The following is a 17,515-nucleotide window of genomic DNA, read 5'->3' on the forward strand; positions in this document are numbered from 1 at the left end:
GGGGGGGCTTTACTGAACCAATAGTTCTTAAGTGAAGTAAAAAAAAAAGTAAGAGGCAGAAGCATTAGCAGCTTGGAGGATAAAAACAAAGGCTTCAAGAAACAAATGGAAAGCACATTTACTGCATAACATACAGTCCCACATAAAATAGTCAACAGCCTGTTTCTGCAGTGTGTCCCTTGCCTTTGCTATGCGAATCAGTTTCTTCCCATATGAATAATTTTATAATAGGGAGTTGATGATCCAGCATCAAATAAATCATCCCTATGACTGATATGGTCAATTTATATATCATAAAAGCAAAGAAGGGATTCAGACTCTCTCTGATACTTTAAAATGAAAATATTATGCTTCAAGTTATACCATTCATCTTGATTACAAAATAAATTCACAAGTAGTATATAAGTACATACGTTTATGTGTTTATGTTACAACATTATAACTTTGTAACATCCTTTATAACTTTTTTTACCTAACTTTATAAAATTATAACTTTTTTTATCTAATACATTAGACAAGATAAACATGTATCATTGAAGATAATTTCATTAAGAATATCCCCATACAAAAACCTACCAAAGATAATTAGAAACCTACCTCACTTAGGAAAAATAGAATTTTCCCCCTAAATAAAATACTAGGGGGAAAAATACAATAACTAATCCTCTCCAATCATGTTAGAATTTAACCCCCATATTAAAAGATGGGCCAGTATTCAAAAATAAATAACTCCCATCTATAGGTTAATAAAGGGTGAAAGCTCAATAGATATTGGGAACTATTTGTTATTTCTGTACATACCAAGGCTTAGAACTCTGAAAATTAGAATTAGTAGGATAATTATCAAGCATAAAAGACACTCCTCAAGCCAACAGCCCACCTAACATTTAACAGGCAGTTTCTAGATGTATTCCAGGTTAAACCTACTATATTTGATCACGGTCTGCTTGTTTTTGTCTTCTAAATATTTACTTCAATCTTTTAAAGCTTCAGGCTTTCGATGTTACTTACATAACCACTGAACAGTCTCCTAAATGATTTTGCTGCCCTTGCTTTAATTCTTTTCAAATCTATTTTTCTCATTCTGGTCAGAATCATCTTTCTAAATCTGATCATGCCATATTCTGCTTAAAAGTCTTCATCGATTCCTCTCTGTCCTTGGAAATCCTAGTGGCTTGGCTTGCACCCACAACTGCAGGTGATCTGACTGGCTCATCTCTGCAACCCACATCCTGCCCTCTCTGCCTGGCCCTGGCTTTCCACGCACACTATTTCCAGCCTGGGCGGTGCTTCCCCTACCTCTCCCTCTTCACCAGGACTATTTCTACTCATCTCTTTTTGTTTGTTTTTTATTAAGTCATAGCTGTGTACATTAATGCTATCATGGGGTACAGTGTGTTGTTTCTATGTACAGTTTGAAATACTTTCATCCATCTGGTTAACATAGCTTTCATGTCATTTTCTTAGTTATTGTGTTAAGACATTTATTTTCTACATTTAGAAAGATTCACATGTACCCCCATAGGATAAACCATAGTCGTGATCCCTTCAATCTTCCTCCCTCCTCCCATCCTCCCCCCTCCCCTCCCCTCCCACTCCCTTTTCCCCGTATTCTTGGGCTAACATTGGGTTATAGCTTTCCTATGAAAGCTGTAATAGGGTTGAGTGCATTGGATACTTTTTCTTCCATTCTTGTGATACTTTGCTAAGAAGACTATTCTCCAGCTCCATCCATGTGAACATGAAGGAGGTAAAGTCTCCATCTTTCTTTATGGCTGCATCTTTAAACATGTCATACAAAGCCTTTTCTGATTTCCCCACACCTACCTTCCCCCATCTTCTCTCTACACAAGCTCCTCCTTGTGGCCCATGTTCCACCAGTTCTCTGCCATTAAATTCAGACAATTTTGTTCTTTGTCAAAGTCATTAGCTTCGTTATAGAGAGTTCAATAACTATAGTAATATTTAGACATCCAGACATTCTTTGCTCTCATTCTTTTTGGCAGATAAAGATTCAGTGTGATGATCTTTTTTAAAATGAGAAGTAAAATGTTTTCTCATTTCACCAGAATTCATATAATAGAGTAGTTGTCTTTTGACACAGACGCACTTCATATAAATTTTGAAAAGTTCAATTTGTCTGAATGCAAGATGAAGCATAATTGATTTTTGACATTTTAATTTTAAGTGAGCTGGTTGTCAGATTTCACTTGAATAGGTCCCACAATATCTGCATCAAGGACATGTCGACTATCTTCAAACATTATTGTCATTTTTCTCTATTCATAAATTTGTCTTACTACTGTAAATGCTATTATTCAACATGTGTAAAGGATGATAGGTGAACAAATTTCAAGTTTATTGTGAATATTATACACACTACACAGAAATTAGTAATTTGTAACAATCTTTACTTGTTCAACATTATTGAACAACAGGTAAAATCAGACCTATGGAAGAGATAGTATTGAGCCTCCATAGAGGTCAAAGAACCATACCAGACATTGCATAGAGAGAGAGAATTCAAAGACAGCCTCTGACCAGGGAGGAGACTGGAGAAAAATCACCCCAGTTCTGTAAGAACTATAATAATGGCAAGAAACAAATTTTTGAATGCACAGAAGCATGAGTGCCTTTGCGTCAAGGAAAAATATCACAAAGAAGTGACATGAGACGTGTCCTGAAGGATTTGTAGTTTTCCAGGCAGAAAATCAGTGAAGGTGATGGCCCAGAGCCCCGAAAGGGCACACCTCTCCCTGGAACCTGAGATTGGAATACCAAGTGCAGGATACATGACACAGTAAGAGATCAGTCTGCAAGGAAGGACCAGGATACTACACCAAGGACCATGGGCCTTTCTTGTGACAATTAGATTTGACTTTTGTCAAACTAATGACAATTAGATTTGACTTTTGTCTAACTTTTGTTAGGGGACAACTCTAGTGGAGGTGTACATAACACACAAGAAGGAAAAGAGGAAAACAAAAATCTAGTTGGGAGGCTCTTGCAAAAATCTCAAAAAAGGTATGATGAAGCTCCAAACCACAGCAGCTGGGATCCAGGGATGTCAAGAAGTTCACCTACTGCTGCAAAATAAACAGCCAAGAGAATCTCGGGGACACATAGTAAGCATTTATTCTCAATTGGACTGCACCTGCCAGTCTGGCTGAGCATCTTGGCGGAGACATCTCTGCTTCACATAATTCTCATCTTCCTCTTGGGACCATTAGCCAGCCCAGGATGTTATGTGTGTGTTCTTTTAATGTCTATGTCAGAATGATAACAACAGGTGAGACATGCAAGACCTCTTCAATCCTAGGAATGGAACTTGCTTTATTGGCCAAACTCAAAGTCATAGGAGGGAGAAACGTACTCTACCTTTTTAGTAGCAGGGACTCTGAAGTCAAATGGCAAAGGACAGGAGCATATCGGGAATATGCCCACCCCATCCAAGTGTTCTCAAAGTTGCCATCCAATCACAGCATTAGTCTTGAAGTTAAGGACCCTGTGGTCTATGTTAGGTCCAAAAATCTGCCCACCAAACACACCCACACACCCTACTATAATGGTGAAGATGAAGGAGGGACAAGATAATTGCAATAAATATCCTGAAGAAGGAGACTCATGTCACTGTCCCACAGCAATTCTCAATCTGTTGAATGGAAATTTTCTTGACTAGGTCTCCATGGGAGTGCGTGTCCAGTGCATAGTTCTCCATTGCTTTTGACTCTACCCTTCAAGATGTTCTTCTTTTTTTCCATCCTCCTCAACTACATCTGAAAAGGACTTTCAAATATACAGTATGTTTGGCAACTAGGCAACTTTCTCAGCATACTACCTGCCTTAGAAATTTAAGGGTCAAGAGGGTTTTTAAAAAATATATATTTTCATAAAGCCTCAATCTCCTTTAGTGTCCGATGGACTGTGCTTCTGCTAATTCAATTTTCTAAAACTATCCGAATTTTTACGTATTTGATTCCACTTTGTGTACCAAAAACCTACAATTCTTTTCTACACACGCCCTCCCCCTTTTTCTCTCTCAATTGTGATACCACCAGTAAGGACATTTTAGACCATGGTGAAACCATGCCCTTAAGCTTCCTAAGCCTCCTCTTTACCAGCTGAATGTGTCTACGGCAGACACCGAATTATTTTTATTCTCAGGTATCCTTAACACCATTAAAAACTATTGAAGACTCCAAAAAGCTGAATCTATAACCAACGCGGGAAGAATTGATATGTAACGATATTGAGCTTTTTGATGGTGAACGTGGCAAGTTGGCAAGTCTCTCCATTTGTTTACATTCTCTTACCACTGTTTTGTAGTATTCGTTACACACATCTTGCACATAGAATAGCAATTGATTTTTGTGTATTAACCTTATAACCTGCTGTTAAACTCAATTAGTTTTAGTTTTTTATATATCCCATTGGAATATTCTAGAGTCAAGTGTGACCTTTGAGTAGAGACTTTTTACTTATTCTTTTGTAATCTGAATGCTTTTCATTTCTTTTTCTTGGCTAATTGCCCTGGTTAGCAACTCCAATACTATGTTTAATAAAAGGCACATCAGATGCCTTTGCTTTGTCCCTGACTTTAGGGGAAAAGCACTCAGTTTTTCGTCATTATGATGTTAGCTTCTGAGTTTTGCTGGATGTCCTTAAACAGGTTGAAAAGTTGTCTTTTTATTCCTCCTTCACTGAGTTTTTGTCAGGAACAAGTGTTGGGTTTTGTCAATGGTTCTTACTTCCATCCATGATCATACGGCTTTCTTACGTTAGTCTGTTAATACAGTGAATTACAATTAATTTTTTAATGGTAGCCTAAATTTGCATTCTTGAGATGGTGTGGTTTGGGTGTTTGATCCATGATGTTGAAATGTGATCCCTGGGGCGGTGCCTGTGGCTCAAAGGAGTAGGGTGCCGGCCCCATATATTGGAGTGGAGGGTTCAAACCCAGCCCTGGCTAAAAAAAAAAAATAAAGAAAGAAAGAAATCTGATCCAAAGTGTTGAATGTGGGGCCTGGTGGGAAGCGCTGGGTGATAATGACGGATCCCTCCTCAAGGTCTTGGTGCTCTTTATTAGTTCATGTGAGAACTGGATGTTTAAGAGACCGGTACTCCCTCCTTGCTGTCTTGCTCTAGCTCTCTCCATGTGATATGCCTGCTCTCCCTTTGCCTTCCTCCTTATTTGGAAACTACCTGGAGCCCTTGCCAGACGGAGATGCTAGAGCCATTCTTCTTGTACAGTCATGTAGAACTGTGAGCCAAATAAACCTCTTTTGTTTATAAATTACCCAACTTTGGGTCCTTTATAGCAAGACAAATGGAGTAATACATGAGATCAACTTCACTTAGTTATGTTTATTATCTTTTTTTACATGTCAATGGATTCCAACTGCTAAAATTTTGTTTAGAACTCTTGCATCCATGTTCAACATGAACACTGGCCTGTAGTTTTCTTATCATGATAATGCCTGACATGGTACCAGGGTAATGTCGCCCTGAAACAATGAGTTGGAAATTATCCCCTCCTCTTCCATATCCCAGAACCATTTGTTGAAAATTGGAATATTTTCTTCCTTAAATATGTGAAATAGTTGACCAGTGTAGCCATTTAGGTTTGGCATTTTGTCAGAAATAGCCCATAGTGCTGTCATTCCTCTCATGATATTAGTAATGTAGGTGTCTTTCTCATCAGTCTGCCTAAAGTTTATCCATTTTATTGATCTTAAAGAACTTGCTTCTAATTTCACTGATTTCCTCAGTTGATTTTGCTTTCCATTGTATTAATTTTTCCTTCTTTTTTCCTCTTATTTTGGGGTTCTTCCACTATATTTTTCTAACTTCCTGGAAGCTGAGGCCATTGGTTTTGAGATCTTTCCTTCTCAAACACACACTTTCAATGCTGTAAATCCCCTTTGTAAGTACTGCAACCACTCACCCCACAGATTCTGATATCTTCTGTTTGCATTTGCCTTCTGTCCACAACAATATTGTATTACTTCTTTTCTTTTCTTCATAGCTAAACTATTTGTGTCTTTATATTTAAAGTGAGTTGTTCATTCTCAGGATAGTTGAATTTAAAGAAGCAAGACTCAGTCTGGTAATTAATATGGGTAGCTTTGACAATTTACATTTAATGTAATTATTGACATGGCTGTTGGAATCTGTCATATCAGTGTTTATTTTCTACTTTCTCATCTATTCTATTCCTTTTTTCTTTTTCTGTCTTCTTTTGAAATGTTTTATGCTTATGTTCTATCACCCTTATTGGCTTGTTAACTTTTGGGGTATGGTTGCTTCAGAGTTTATTGCATACATCCCCACCAGTTTACTTTGATTTGACATTATACTGCTTCACAGTACACGAACCTTACAGTGATATGCTTTCTTTCCCATTCTCCCAACCTTGATGGGGCTGTCATACATTTTACTTTACACATTAACCACATGATACCTTATTATTTTTTGCTTTAAATAATCTATTATCCTTTAAAGTAAATTGAAAATGAGGAAAAAAGTCTTCTGCATTGGGTCACCACTTACTACTATGTTTGGTGTTCTTCATTCTTCCATGACATTGCAGATTTCTGTCTGGTATCATTCTCTTTCTGACAAAAGGCATTTTTAACATTTCCTGTAGTACAAGTCTGCTTGTGATGAACTCTTTCAGTTTTTTTTCAGTACAAAAAAGTTATTTCATTTTTGTTTTTGGAAAAATAGTTTTTGCTGACATAGAATTCTAAATCAAGTTTTTCTCTCATGACTTTAAAGATGTTGCTCCAGTACCTGAAATTTTTACCTTTATCTGTGTCTTTTTTCTCTAGCTGTTTTAAAAAATTCTCCCTTGTTGCTGGTTTTGAGGAATTTGATTATGATACGCCCTGGCATAATTTTCTTCTTATTTCTTGCATTTGGGGTTCATGAAGTGTCCAGGTCTCATTTGTTTCCCTCTTTTCAGGGGTACCTATGTTGCCTGACGGTGCTTCATGTCCGGTATCTAACAACTTTTCACATATTTTACCTTTTTTTAAATTTTTTTATTTCAAGGGGTAACTCCAATTCCTATTATGCCATTTTGGTTAGAGACAAAGTTTCAATTTTAAGTTTCCTATTTTTTTAAAATCAAATTTTATTTTTTGTATTTACTTGGCTTTTAATTTCCAGATCAAAAATGTTTCATCTATACACATGAAATTACTGAAGTTGTTTTATTTATCCCACATCTTTTAGAACACATTATGTGCATTTATTTTTTTAAAAAGGCAATAGGAAAATATCAACAGATTTAAATACAACAAGTAGGCAAAACATACTAATACTTACATCTTCCAAATCTGTTTGGTAGTGATATAGAAGGGAACTTGTTACAAGTCATAATGCTTCATAATCTGTCAGGAAAAGATCACGTTCACATGTCTATATGCTTTAAGACAAACGGATTCTATGAGCCACATTGGGAGAAAGTCAAATTCCTGCTTTTATTTTTAGAAGTAATTATTAGTATGCTTATGCTTACTAAATATACGCTTAAAATTTTCCATCACTTTGGAAAACTATAAAGTTAGTAAGCTAAACTAGATTTTTTTTAATTTTAGTAAATATTTTCATATCAGAAGTCAAAAATTGGGCAAGAGAACTATGTACAAAGTACAGAGTTTAAATCTTTGGAACAAGAGACAACCAGAGATGAATAAGTCAGTAGGTCTCCTAATCTTACATCGCTAAAACTGTAGATCACAGCAGACAGATGTATACATCTACCTACCGCCAAAGAGGTGTAACTTCTTTTGACAATTAACCTTTCTAAATAATTATCTGGTAAGGCCAGTAATATAAAAATATTATGCACTGTGCACAAATGAATTAAAGAAAGTTAATGATACAAACCATAAAACACAATAATCCGTACTTCTCACTTGGGAGAACAAAATGGCAATAATACTACAATATTTAATACCTAATATGAAATTTTCACTGATTCTAAGTTGAGTCATATCAATTTGAAATTTTAAGATATAATTTTGCATGTTATTAATTCATGAGATAACTTGATACAGCTCTTATTGAGCCTTACTAAAGCTCAGTGGTTTTTTATAGGTAAAGTTAGTTTAAAAATACCACTCAGGAGTAGAGACTTGTCAGAAGAACAATATAGTGACACAGATGCAAAATAATATAATGTGATGTGTGCAATTCAAAATTCCAAAAATTGTCTTATCAAATGTACATGTAATAAATAATAGTCATACTTGACTGCATCAAGTTAACAAAACAATTGCTAGCTACCCTATATTGTATTAGCCAATGGCTTAGAAATACAAATTGCCATTTTAAAATTACTTTCTCCATAAAAATAGAAGGCATATCAAATTTCTTAAATCTCAACTATCCAAAGAAGTTTGAAAGACAATTTGTCAATCAAAAATACAAGTCAAAAAAAGATCATTAAAAAACATACATTACCTATTTTTATGCATAATTTTCTTCTCATAAGAAAAAGGGCACTTAGTGTATAGCTAAGGCTTTCGCAAAACCCAGATCCTGTTGACTTTTGTATTAGGCAGATGACATATTGTAGTTGTTAATATAAAAATATAAATATTTTTGACAGAGAAGATTAAATAGTGGTTATTGTAAAATTCCGTTACCCTTCTACTTGAAAAAAAAAATTTTTCCCCCCGGAGGCCATAAAAACAATACTGGTTCTAGGTAGTCTCTGCTGACAGAAACTTCCCAAGTCACAACACATTACAGCGTCACTGAAATTTCAGAAGTGGGCCCGCAGCCTTTTGTTTTCTTCTCGTAGTCTTTCAATTTCAGCCACTAAACCTTCATTCACGGAGTATCTTTCCAGCAAAGAGTGCATTTCATTCTAGAAAAAGGGGGGGGAATGCTTTTTAAATTAGTGGTATTCATATTTATTTGGCAAGCTATGTTTTACAGACTTTCAGCTCATTTCTCTCACGTTCAATTAACTGAGTATCTCTTATACTTGAGTACTCTGACTGCTTTAATACAAATGAAAGATCATTGGTGAAATTAAGATCATAGAAAGATATGTAATATATTCGCACATTTGGGAGACTTTTACTTATGAGGGAAAAAGCCATAAAAAGGTAGCATGTTAACTATTACAAGTCAAAAAGGTGATGGGTTAAAATCTATTTTATTCATTAAATTTCTAAAACTCCCAATTTTTTATCTCAGAAACTAGTTATAATATCTAAGTGAAAATATACTGCCCTTTAATGGAATTGTTTGGATCCACACACTTTCCATTCATTTAAAATACAATTTGGTACACATACCAGCTGCATATGAAACTGTTTAATCATCTCCACTTGCAAGTTCACAATGTCCCTATGGCACGCTTCTCTAGGACAGAACATAAAGTACTTGTTAGAAGTGTAACAGTTTAACCAAGACACTGGTCAAGCTTTTTCACTGCTTCAAATTATTAGATGTTAATAATTATAATAAAAGTATCAATGAACCCAGCATTTATTTGCTATCTGCTAGGCACTGGTTCTTATCCCTTAAATGTAAGAATTCCTTTAATCTTCACAATTATGTGCAATTATTACCTCCATTTTATCAACAAAGCAACTGAGCTACCAAGTGGTTATAACTTGTCCAAAGTAACACAATTAGATGGTGGAGCTAGGTTATAAACCTCGGCTATCTCCCCCAGAACTCTCGTTGTACTATATTCCTTTACAGAAATTACCATTAAGAAAATTATGAAATATAATAATAAAAGCAGCACTCAGGCGTCTGCCATACAACTTACAAGCTAGAACTTGACCAAAGCATACATGCTTCCTTTGTGCTCCTGGCACTTACATCTTGAGGAAAAGCCCCCCTCACTCCACCCCCAGCAAAAGCTTCTACCCTCCTGAATTTTGTTGAGCAAAGAAATATTTAAACGCAAATACATTTGATACCATGTAATCCATAGTGCAGTGTTTCACTGTTCTCGATTTTGACCATTACAAAAAGGGTACCTAAACCTATGAAGTCTAAGTAGCTTATATTTAAGAAATAACTCAATATTATGTTTCCAAGGTTCATGTTCTATATACTTGCAATTCATTGGTTTGTACTCATCTATCCACTTTTCAACCTAATGATATTTTGATTGTTTCAAGTTTTTATTATCACAGTGCTGTCATAAACAAGCATATATGTATCTCCCAATCCGCATGTGCAGTCTCCTTAGATGATATCCTGGTATACTTGCTCAGTTTTATAAAATCATGCAAATTGTTTTCCAAAGTGGAATAGCAACAGACATTTTCATCATCAGCGTAACAGAGTTCCTCTTGCTCTATATCCTCACCAAAGCTTGCTGCTACCAGACTTTTTATAATATTTTCCCATTTAATGGGTATGAAATCTCATTGCATTTTCAGTTCCCTGATCAATTATGGGGTTGAACACCTTTCCTATGTTTATACACAATTTCTCTTCCTTGAAATGCCTGTCTATAACTTTTTCTCATGAGAATTCATTACATAATGCAAGCCTTTGTTGGTTATATAAGTATTTTCTTATTCCTTCACTTTGTTGGTGGTATCTTGTGATAAACAGTTATATTACTGTGCTCAAATACAATAACCTAATAATACAAATTTTCTATTTTTTTTTGAGACAGAGTCTTACTGTGTAGCCCTTGGTAGAGTGCTATGGCATCACAGCTCACAGCAACCTCAAAGTCTTGGGCTTAAGCGATTCTCTTGCCTCACCTCCCAGTAGCTGTAACTACAGGTGCCCGCTACAACACCCAGGTATTTTTTGTTACAGTTGTCACTGTTGTTTTAGCTGGCCTGGGTCAGATTCGAACCTGCCAGCCTCAGTGTATGTGGCTGGTGCTGTAACCACTATGCTACGGGAGCCAAGCCTTTTTCTCTCTATTTTTATAGGTAGTACATTTCCTTATTTATAACTTCCCTACCCTGAACTTAGATAAATTCTCTTATAATGTCTAAGATTTTGCCCTTTAGATTTACTATTACACTACATGGAATTGATTTTTTTCAGCAACATGAAACAATACTTATTTTCTATATGAATAGTCCCCTGTTTCACACACATTTTCTGTATGAACAGTCAAATGCCACAGCACTACTGATTGCCCCGTTTTGCACACAGATCTGCAATGCTGCCTCTCTCGCACATCAAACCTACATGTGTAGGTTTCTTTCTAAGCTGTTTGATTCCTTTGGCCAATATGTCCACCCTGTGCCAATGCTATACTATTTTAATTATATTTTAATAATTAAGCTTATTCAACCGACAAACCCTTTTCAACATTATTCTTCTCTGGAGTATTTTGGTTATTCTTAGATTTTCGTTCTTCATATACATTTTGGAATCATCTCATCACCTTTCAAATCCCAGTTGGGATTCTGAATGGAGTTGCATTCAATCTACAGACCCATTGAGGTGAACTGATAACTTTATAATATCTTTCCATTTATTTAAGTGTTAATTCCGTCTAATAATTTTTTTATATGTTTTTCTATGAAAATCTTCACAGTCTTTGGTTAGATTTATTCCGAAGTACCTTATATTTTCTGTTCTAACTCTAAGGGTATGTAAATAATTGTTTTTCTTCTGTTTTCCGTTATAATAAAAGCTGTATTAAAAACTAATAAACTGTACCCCATGACTACAATAATGTACACAGCTATGATTTAATTAAAAAAAAAAAAAAAAACAACTAATAAACCGAAGGTATCTGAGAACCACCAAAGTAGCCAGTACTTGAAGCGCCATGGACTTGCAAAAAAGGGAAGTCCAGGGAAGTCCCACATTTACCTCCACTTTTCTCTCCCTGGAGTCTGTGCTGATGCCACATGTAGAGAAATAAGGCCAAGTCAAAACAGTGGCCTAGACCTTGACATGGTCCCACTGGGTGAGGGAGCGTTTAAAGTGTGAAACTGCCAACACAGCCAAAGCTGGCGGGTCTGAGATCCTGAAGAGGAAAGGCCTGGGGAAAAGTACCCCCAACAATTTCCCCTCAAGACTCTGCTGACTCTTAAGCAATGCTCGGACTTGGTTAGAAGGCTGGGAACCAAACATTAAAGAGCAGATAAAGAATTCTGGCAGGCTAGTGATGCTGGCAAAACAGAAGGTGAAGTTCAAGGCCCACCAAGGTAAGAAGACAGTGAATACTCCAGCTGTTCAGCTGATGTCCTACAAGAGCAAAGACTAAACCCCAGGAATAAAGGCAAACTGGACACAAACCAGTCCTCAGAAAACCTGAAGCCTAGCAACTACAGGATCTCTTGCCAAAAGAAACTTAAATCTTCCTAAAAGACAGCCTGAACAGATGCGCAGACTTCCGCTGAGGATGTAATCTGTCAAACCTAATAATGAGAATGAGCCTGGTAACCTACAAAATCATATGTTTTTGAATTCAACCAAACAGCCAACAATGCAAAGAAATCTAAATGAGCTAAAATTCAGAAAATCATGAGTCCTTTCTGGGAAAAAAAGAACCAGGATTGTTTTCATCCTCAACAGAGCAGAGCAGGAGAAAGCTTCCCGATAGGGTAAAGAGAACTAGCTGAAATTCTTCTAAGGTCTTTAAAGGCCAGGTGAACACTGGCTCGATGGTTTAGGATCCCAAACAGCACTAGCCACACTGGTCTGCATTCAGTCCCCGACTTTTCCCCACAGGCCTTCACTGAGTACTTATGTAACACTGAAGGACAGGAGGAGCAGGACGGCTGACAGTGACCCTGAAGGCACAGATGCACAGAGCCTGGTGGAGACCAAGAACAGGAGACAAAAACTGAGCACCCCTCTGAGGCACTCCAGGCCCTCAGGAGAGAAAAGGCTGGGAGAACACCCCAACTCGCTCCTCTGTCTCCACAATGACACATAAATGTAGCTGTATATGACCTGTTGAAGGCTGACAGCAGATCCTTCAGCCACTCTGGGTCCTTACCGAGGCCCAGGCAGAGGCCTTCTACAGAAGGGACAGAGGCAGGAGCTGAGAGGCCCCACCTCCGTGCCAGGCACAGATACGCTAGACATGATGAAGGCTGAAGGCTGAAGGTAGGGCAGCAGAACCAAGAGAAACCCTCATGGCACCATAAGCCGTCATCACACACCCTGCCAAAAGAAATCCCCCAGGGGTGGAAGGGAGGCAGACACAGCCTGCAGGAGGGACAAGCCAAGGACAGAAGAGATAAAAGAATCAACCTCCAGCAACCCCCAAAGGTGGCAGCAGGCTGTAAAACACAGAAGTTTTAGCATCACCCCAGCACTATGATCCCCAGGTCTGAAACGGAAAGGTCCTGTGCCCACTGCCCTCAAATCATCTGAAGCCACTGGTGACCTGACTGCCAATGCTTGTTGAATAAATGGCTGACCAACAGATACGTTACCTTATTCCTGTGCTTGAAAGTGTGGATGGCTCTCCTTTACCTGTGTGCTGAGGCCCTGGTAAGTCCCTTCCTGGCCTCGTCTCTTGCCACAGCACCTCCTCTCTGCCAGCAATCCTCGAATGTCCCATCACGTCTCTGCTCATGCTGTTCTGACACACTTCAGTTCAAAATAAATTTCAGCGATACCTTTCTGAATCTACCCCAGGAAAAGAACTGCTTCTCTCTGTTTCCAGCACCACTTTGTTCAACTCACAGTCAGCTGTATCCAGACAGTTCTAATTTTATGCCATAAATATTTATGTATTCCTGAAAAAAACTCATAATCTTTAAAACTGTGTATTAAAAATAAAAGAACTTAAGGAAAAAGGATTTGGGGCAGACCACTCAATACCTATGGAACTTTGTAACCAGAGAAGTAACAGAGACAATTAAATCCTAATAAAAATACTAACACAATAAAGACACAGTAGAAGTCTAATAGATACATATTGAATAAGAAACTTGACCTTGAAAAGGCGACAGCTGCACACAGAAGGGGACAGTAAAGGAAGGATTTGGGCTGTCAAGTTATGGAGGCAAAGGGCACAATGCACAAAGATGAGGACTAGTCACACAGTTAAGTGCTTCTCACAGAGCACACAGCTAAGCCAAGAGAAGAGGAAATGATTGAGAAGAAATGGACTCAGACAGAGAGTTTGCTGCTTTCGTGTTTAGGTGTATTGGTCCAGGAGCAAACAAAATCTCCTCCTTGTACTGTCAACACTGCCCTATTTACCAACTACAAATGAATTTACATAAAAGAAACAGACATCACAGTGTACACTACACCTGTCCCAACGAGACTGTAAGGCCTTTTGTGGGCAGATCATCCATTTTTGCAACCTTAGTATCTGGCACAGACACTTGACATAGTAAATGCCAAAAAAGATCATTTCTCTTAAATTTCTTAAAATATTTTAAATGTTAAACAGAAAAAGTGCACCTCCTCTAACATTCTTGCTTATGATAATCCAAACCTGAGCTAGAAAATTCATCAACTATAGACCAGAGAGGAAAAAACAAAACAACAAAACCCAGCAGATTATAATAACTGAAGAAATGGTGAGATACGTAAAAGTAACATTCTAGAACGTATTCTTACAATGGACGAGAAAGACAAGGATAGGTCTGTGAAAGTTTTTTAAAGTATTACCTTCTGATCGATTTTACTTGAAGATATTCAGAATGCTCTTTAAAGTATCTTTCTATACATTATTGCTATGCATATCTACTACTAAATAGTCACCTAGAAATGCTATCTATAAGAACCCCACTTGAGCTTTTCAGACTCTGTTCATACTTTGATGATATAAAAACTCACAACGGCAGCCTGTCTGCTAGAATGCTATGCCAAGTTATTTAATAATTACCCCAGGTAAATGTGCTTTTTTTCTGGCTTATCATCAATAAATTTAGTACAAGATCAACAAAACCTGTCGTGTTTTCTAGTTTTATTGTCACCAGAACCTAGACAAAAGCAGCAACCACCAACATTCCTTTTTAGTTCTGGTGCTACTTCTCGTAAAGAGCAAAACATTTAAGTTCTAAAGAAGGAATAATTTCTCAATTAGTACCTAAAGTCATCTAATGTCTCCTGGATCATGTTCTGAATAAAACGGATCTGAATGGATGTCAACGGTGCGTTGGGCCGGCTGCTTCCAATGGTATCAGCTATTTTTTCTGAGAGTGAACTGGCAACTCCAACAGTGACAGAGGATGCTATCTTTGGATCTAAAATAAATGGAGAACATATTAATAGTCAGCTTGGACATCCAACATTTCTAAATAAGATCTGGCATGAGAAAACTTGAAAAACTGGCAAAGCACAGTGTTCCTGTGACATTTAGAAAAATTCACTGACTGGATACAAATCTTAGCAACTTTCTATGACATTATTTCTAACGGTCATTTATCTATATGTATTAACTGCCAACTGTCTAATGTAATGACGGGAGACAGAGGGATTAATCTTGAAGAATCTCTGAACCATTTCCTCTTATAAAAGATGAATGTGACAAGGTGTACCACAAACTAGATAAACCAAGACTATTAAAAACAAACAGAAGGGATACGGGGGTAAAGGAGCGCCACAGGAAAAGCCCTGGAGTGTGGGCTAATGCAATACAGCCACAGAGAGCTAGAAGACAAATACAGATATTTATGTACCAGAGACGCTTCTATACAAAGAGCTGCTTTCTGCCTTTGAATAGATAACTCTTATAGCCGAACCTAATATTCCTTTAAATGTGATGAAGTTTTTACGGGTCTGTAGCATAAATTCTAAGGATAAGACTTTAATATGATGAAGAGAAGATTTACAATTTCAAGGAGTTAACCACCACTCCTTTTCAAAGGGTCCTACGTAATAATTCTATCTGTATCATATTAAATCAAGACACGTACATATGAGATTGAAAATGAAATTCACACCAAGAGAGGATCAGATAAATGTAGCTAAATTTAACCATTCACATGAATTTCATTATCTCCCAGTAAGAGTCAAACTAAAGAAATTATCTATAAACTAACCTCTGTGAACATTTTTAGTTGATGGTCACTCTATTTCTCTTTTACAAGTTAAATAATTGGGAGGACTGCTGAACTTAACACTTTCAAATATCAAGAAGTGTTGTGTACTTACTTGGAGGTGAGGATCCATTGACTGGAGGTTCATATATCAACTGGGCTTCAATTTCTTTCTCTGGCTTTTCAAATTTCTCAGAATTTCTTATTTGATTAGATGATAGAGAGGTATTTAAATTTCCAGTTTCAGCACCAGAGGTGATCAACTTCGCAAGCTTTGCATTTAAAATAAATAAAAATTAACATATAATCTCTTATTTAACTAATATATAAAAAGTTTTTACCTACCTTTCTCTTTTTTTCTAGTAGATAAATGTAAATGAAGGAATAATACGAAGGGACACGGAGGAGGAAAAAAATACGGAGACTAGCAGCAAAATAAATTAGCATTTACTAAGAAACAATCTCAATGATAACGTGATGAAAAGTTCATTTGCTAAGCCTCCGTAGCTGAGAATCATTTAAAATAGAAATTGCTCCAAAAAATTTTTTAAAAATCCCAAACTCTCAAGTTGTAAAAGATATTTTTATATTTGCATGATATCAATGTCATTTTAAACAATAATGTAAAAACAAAAACGCACATATTGCACACCTCAAAGACTTGGCCTTCTAGTAATATTTGATCATTCTGAACCCTTGAAAATGAAATTTTACACTGTATATTATATTTTAGCAAAAAGTAGTAATTATGAATTCCATTCTCAGAACTACCAATTTCCTCTAAGACTTAAGAATAAATGACCTGACGACCAATTTGGGGTTCTATGCTGCAACTGAAATACATTTTAAAAGAATCTGGGGATAAAGTGTTCTTGTACAGGCAGATTTATCAAGTATTTCATCTTAGAAAAAAATAGTGTTAAGTTTATATCTACTGTTACCGTCAACATATCCAAAGCCATATTTCAAAAGTATTTTTATTTAAAAATGACACCAAGATACATAGATATTTGTCTACCTCGTGAGAGCACCGCATTGTCACTAATGGGGATAGGTCCACTGGCAGCTGTCCCTTCCTAGTGACAAATACGGGGAATCATGTCTAGGCAGATACCTGTTTGAAGGTGTCCTTAGGTTCCTGTTTTCCCAGATACATTTTCTTAGACTCAGCTGTCAGATCATGATTTTCATTTTCTTCTTTCCCTGGAGACCCCATAAAGACATTAAGAGGACTAGAATGCAGTACGGGAGTGCTTGAAGCTACTGGATTTTTTCTTGGAGGAAATACTGAGTTCAACTGTGGTAGAAAGTCAAGGCCTGAAAAAAGAAAAGGAAAAAAATTAAATTAGCATCTGACAGACTACAATCATGATTATTTTATAAAAGTACTTAACATGAAAGGCAGATTACTAAGGTGGAAGATCTGGGATGCGGACTCGGAAGACGAGTCTGTTTCCCAGCTATACCCCTCCCTGGAGGTGTAGCCCCCAGCGAAAGTCTTAAAGCTTCCATGCTGTCTGTGAACGTAAATGAGGACATGCATCTCC

At 36.9% G+C, this 17,515-nt stretch overlaps 1 protein-coding gene across 2 annotated transcripts in view; it reads right to left on the reverse strand.

Moving 5' to 3' along the window:
• Positions 1 to 7,127: 7,127 nt before the first annotated feature.
• The window catches only part of NEDD1 (neural precursor cell expressed, developmentally down-regulated 1), a 48,589-nt gene continuing 38,201 nt past the window's right edge, over positions 7,128 to 17,515 (reverse strand). For both annotated transcript variants that reach the window (XM_003783335.1, XM_023509441.1), the window contains exons 11-15: positions 17,083 to 17,285; positions 16,084 to 16,240; positions 15,017 to 15,173; positions 9,315 to 9,381; positions 7,128 to 8,878 (exon numbers count right to left, since the gene is read on the reverse strand). In XM_003783335.1, coding sequence (XP_003783383.1) covers positions 8,774 to 8,878; positions 9,315 to 9,381; positions 15,017 to 15,173; positions 16,084 to 16,240; positions 17,083 to 17,285 — 689 coding nt within the window. In that variant the 3' untranslated portion in view covers positions 7,128 to 8,773. The remainder of the gene's footprint in view (positions 8,879 to 9,314; positions 9,382 to 15,016; positions 15,174 to 16,083; positions 16,241 to 17,082; positions 17,286 to 17,515) is intronic.

The sequence above is a fragment of the Otolemur garnettii genome, unplaced genomic scaffold, assembly GCF_000181295.1.
Source record: "Otolemur garnettii isolate 467f Iridium unplaced genomic scaffold, OtoGar3 scaffold00007, whole genome shotgun sequence".
NCBI lineage: Eukaryota > Metazoa > Chordata > Mammalia > Primates > Galagidae > Otolemur > Otolemur garnettii.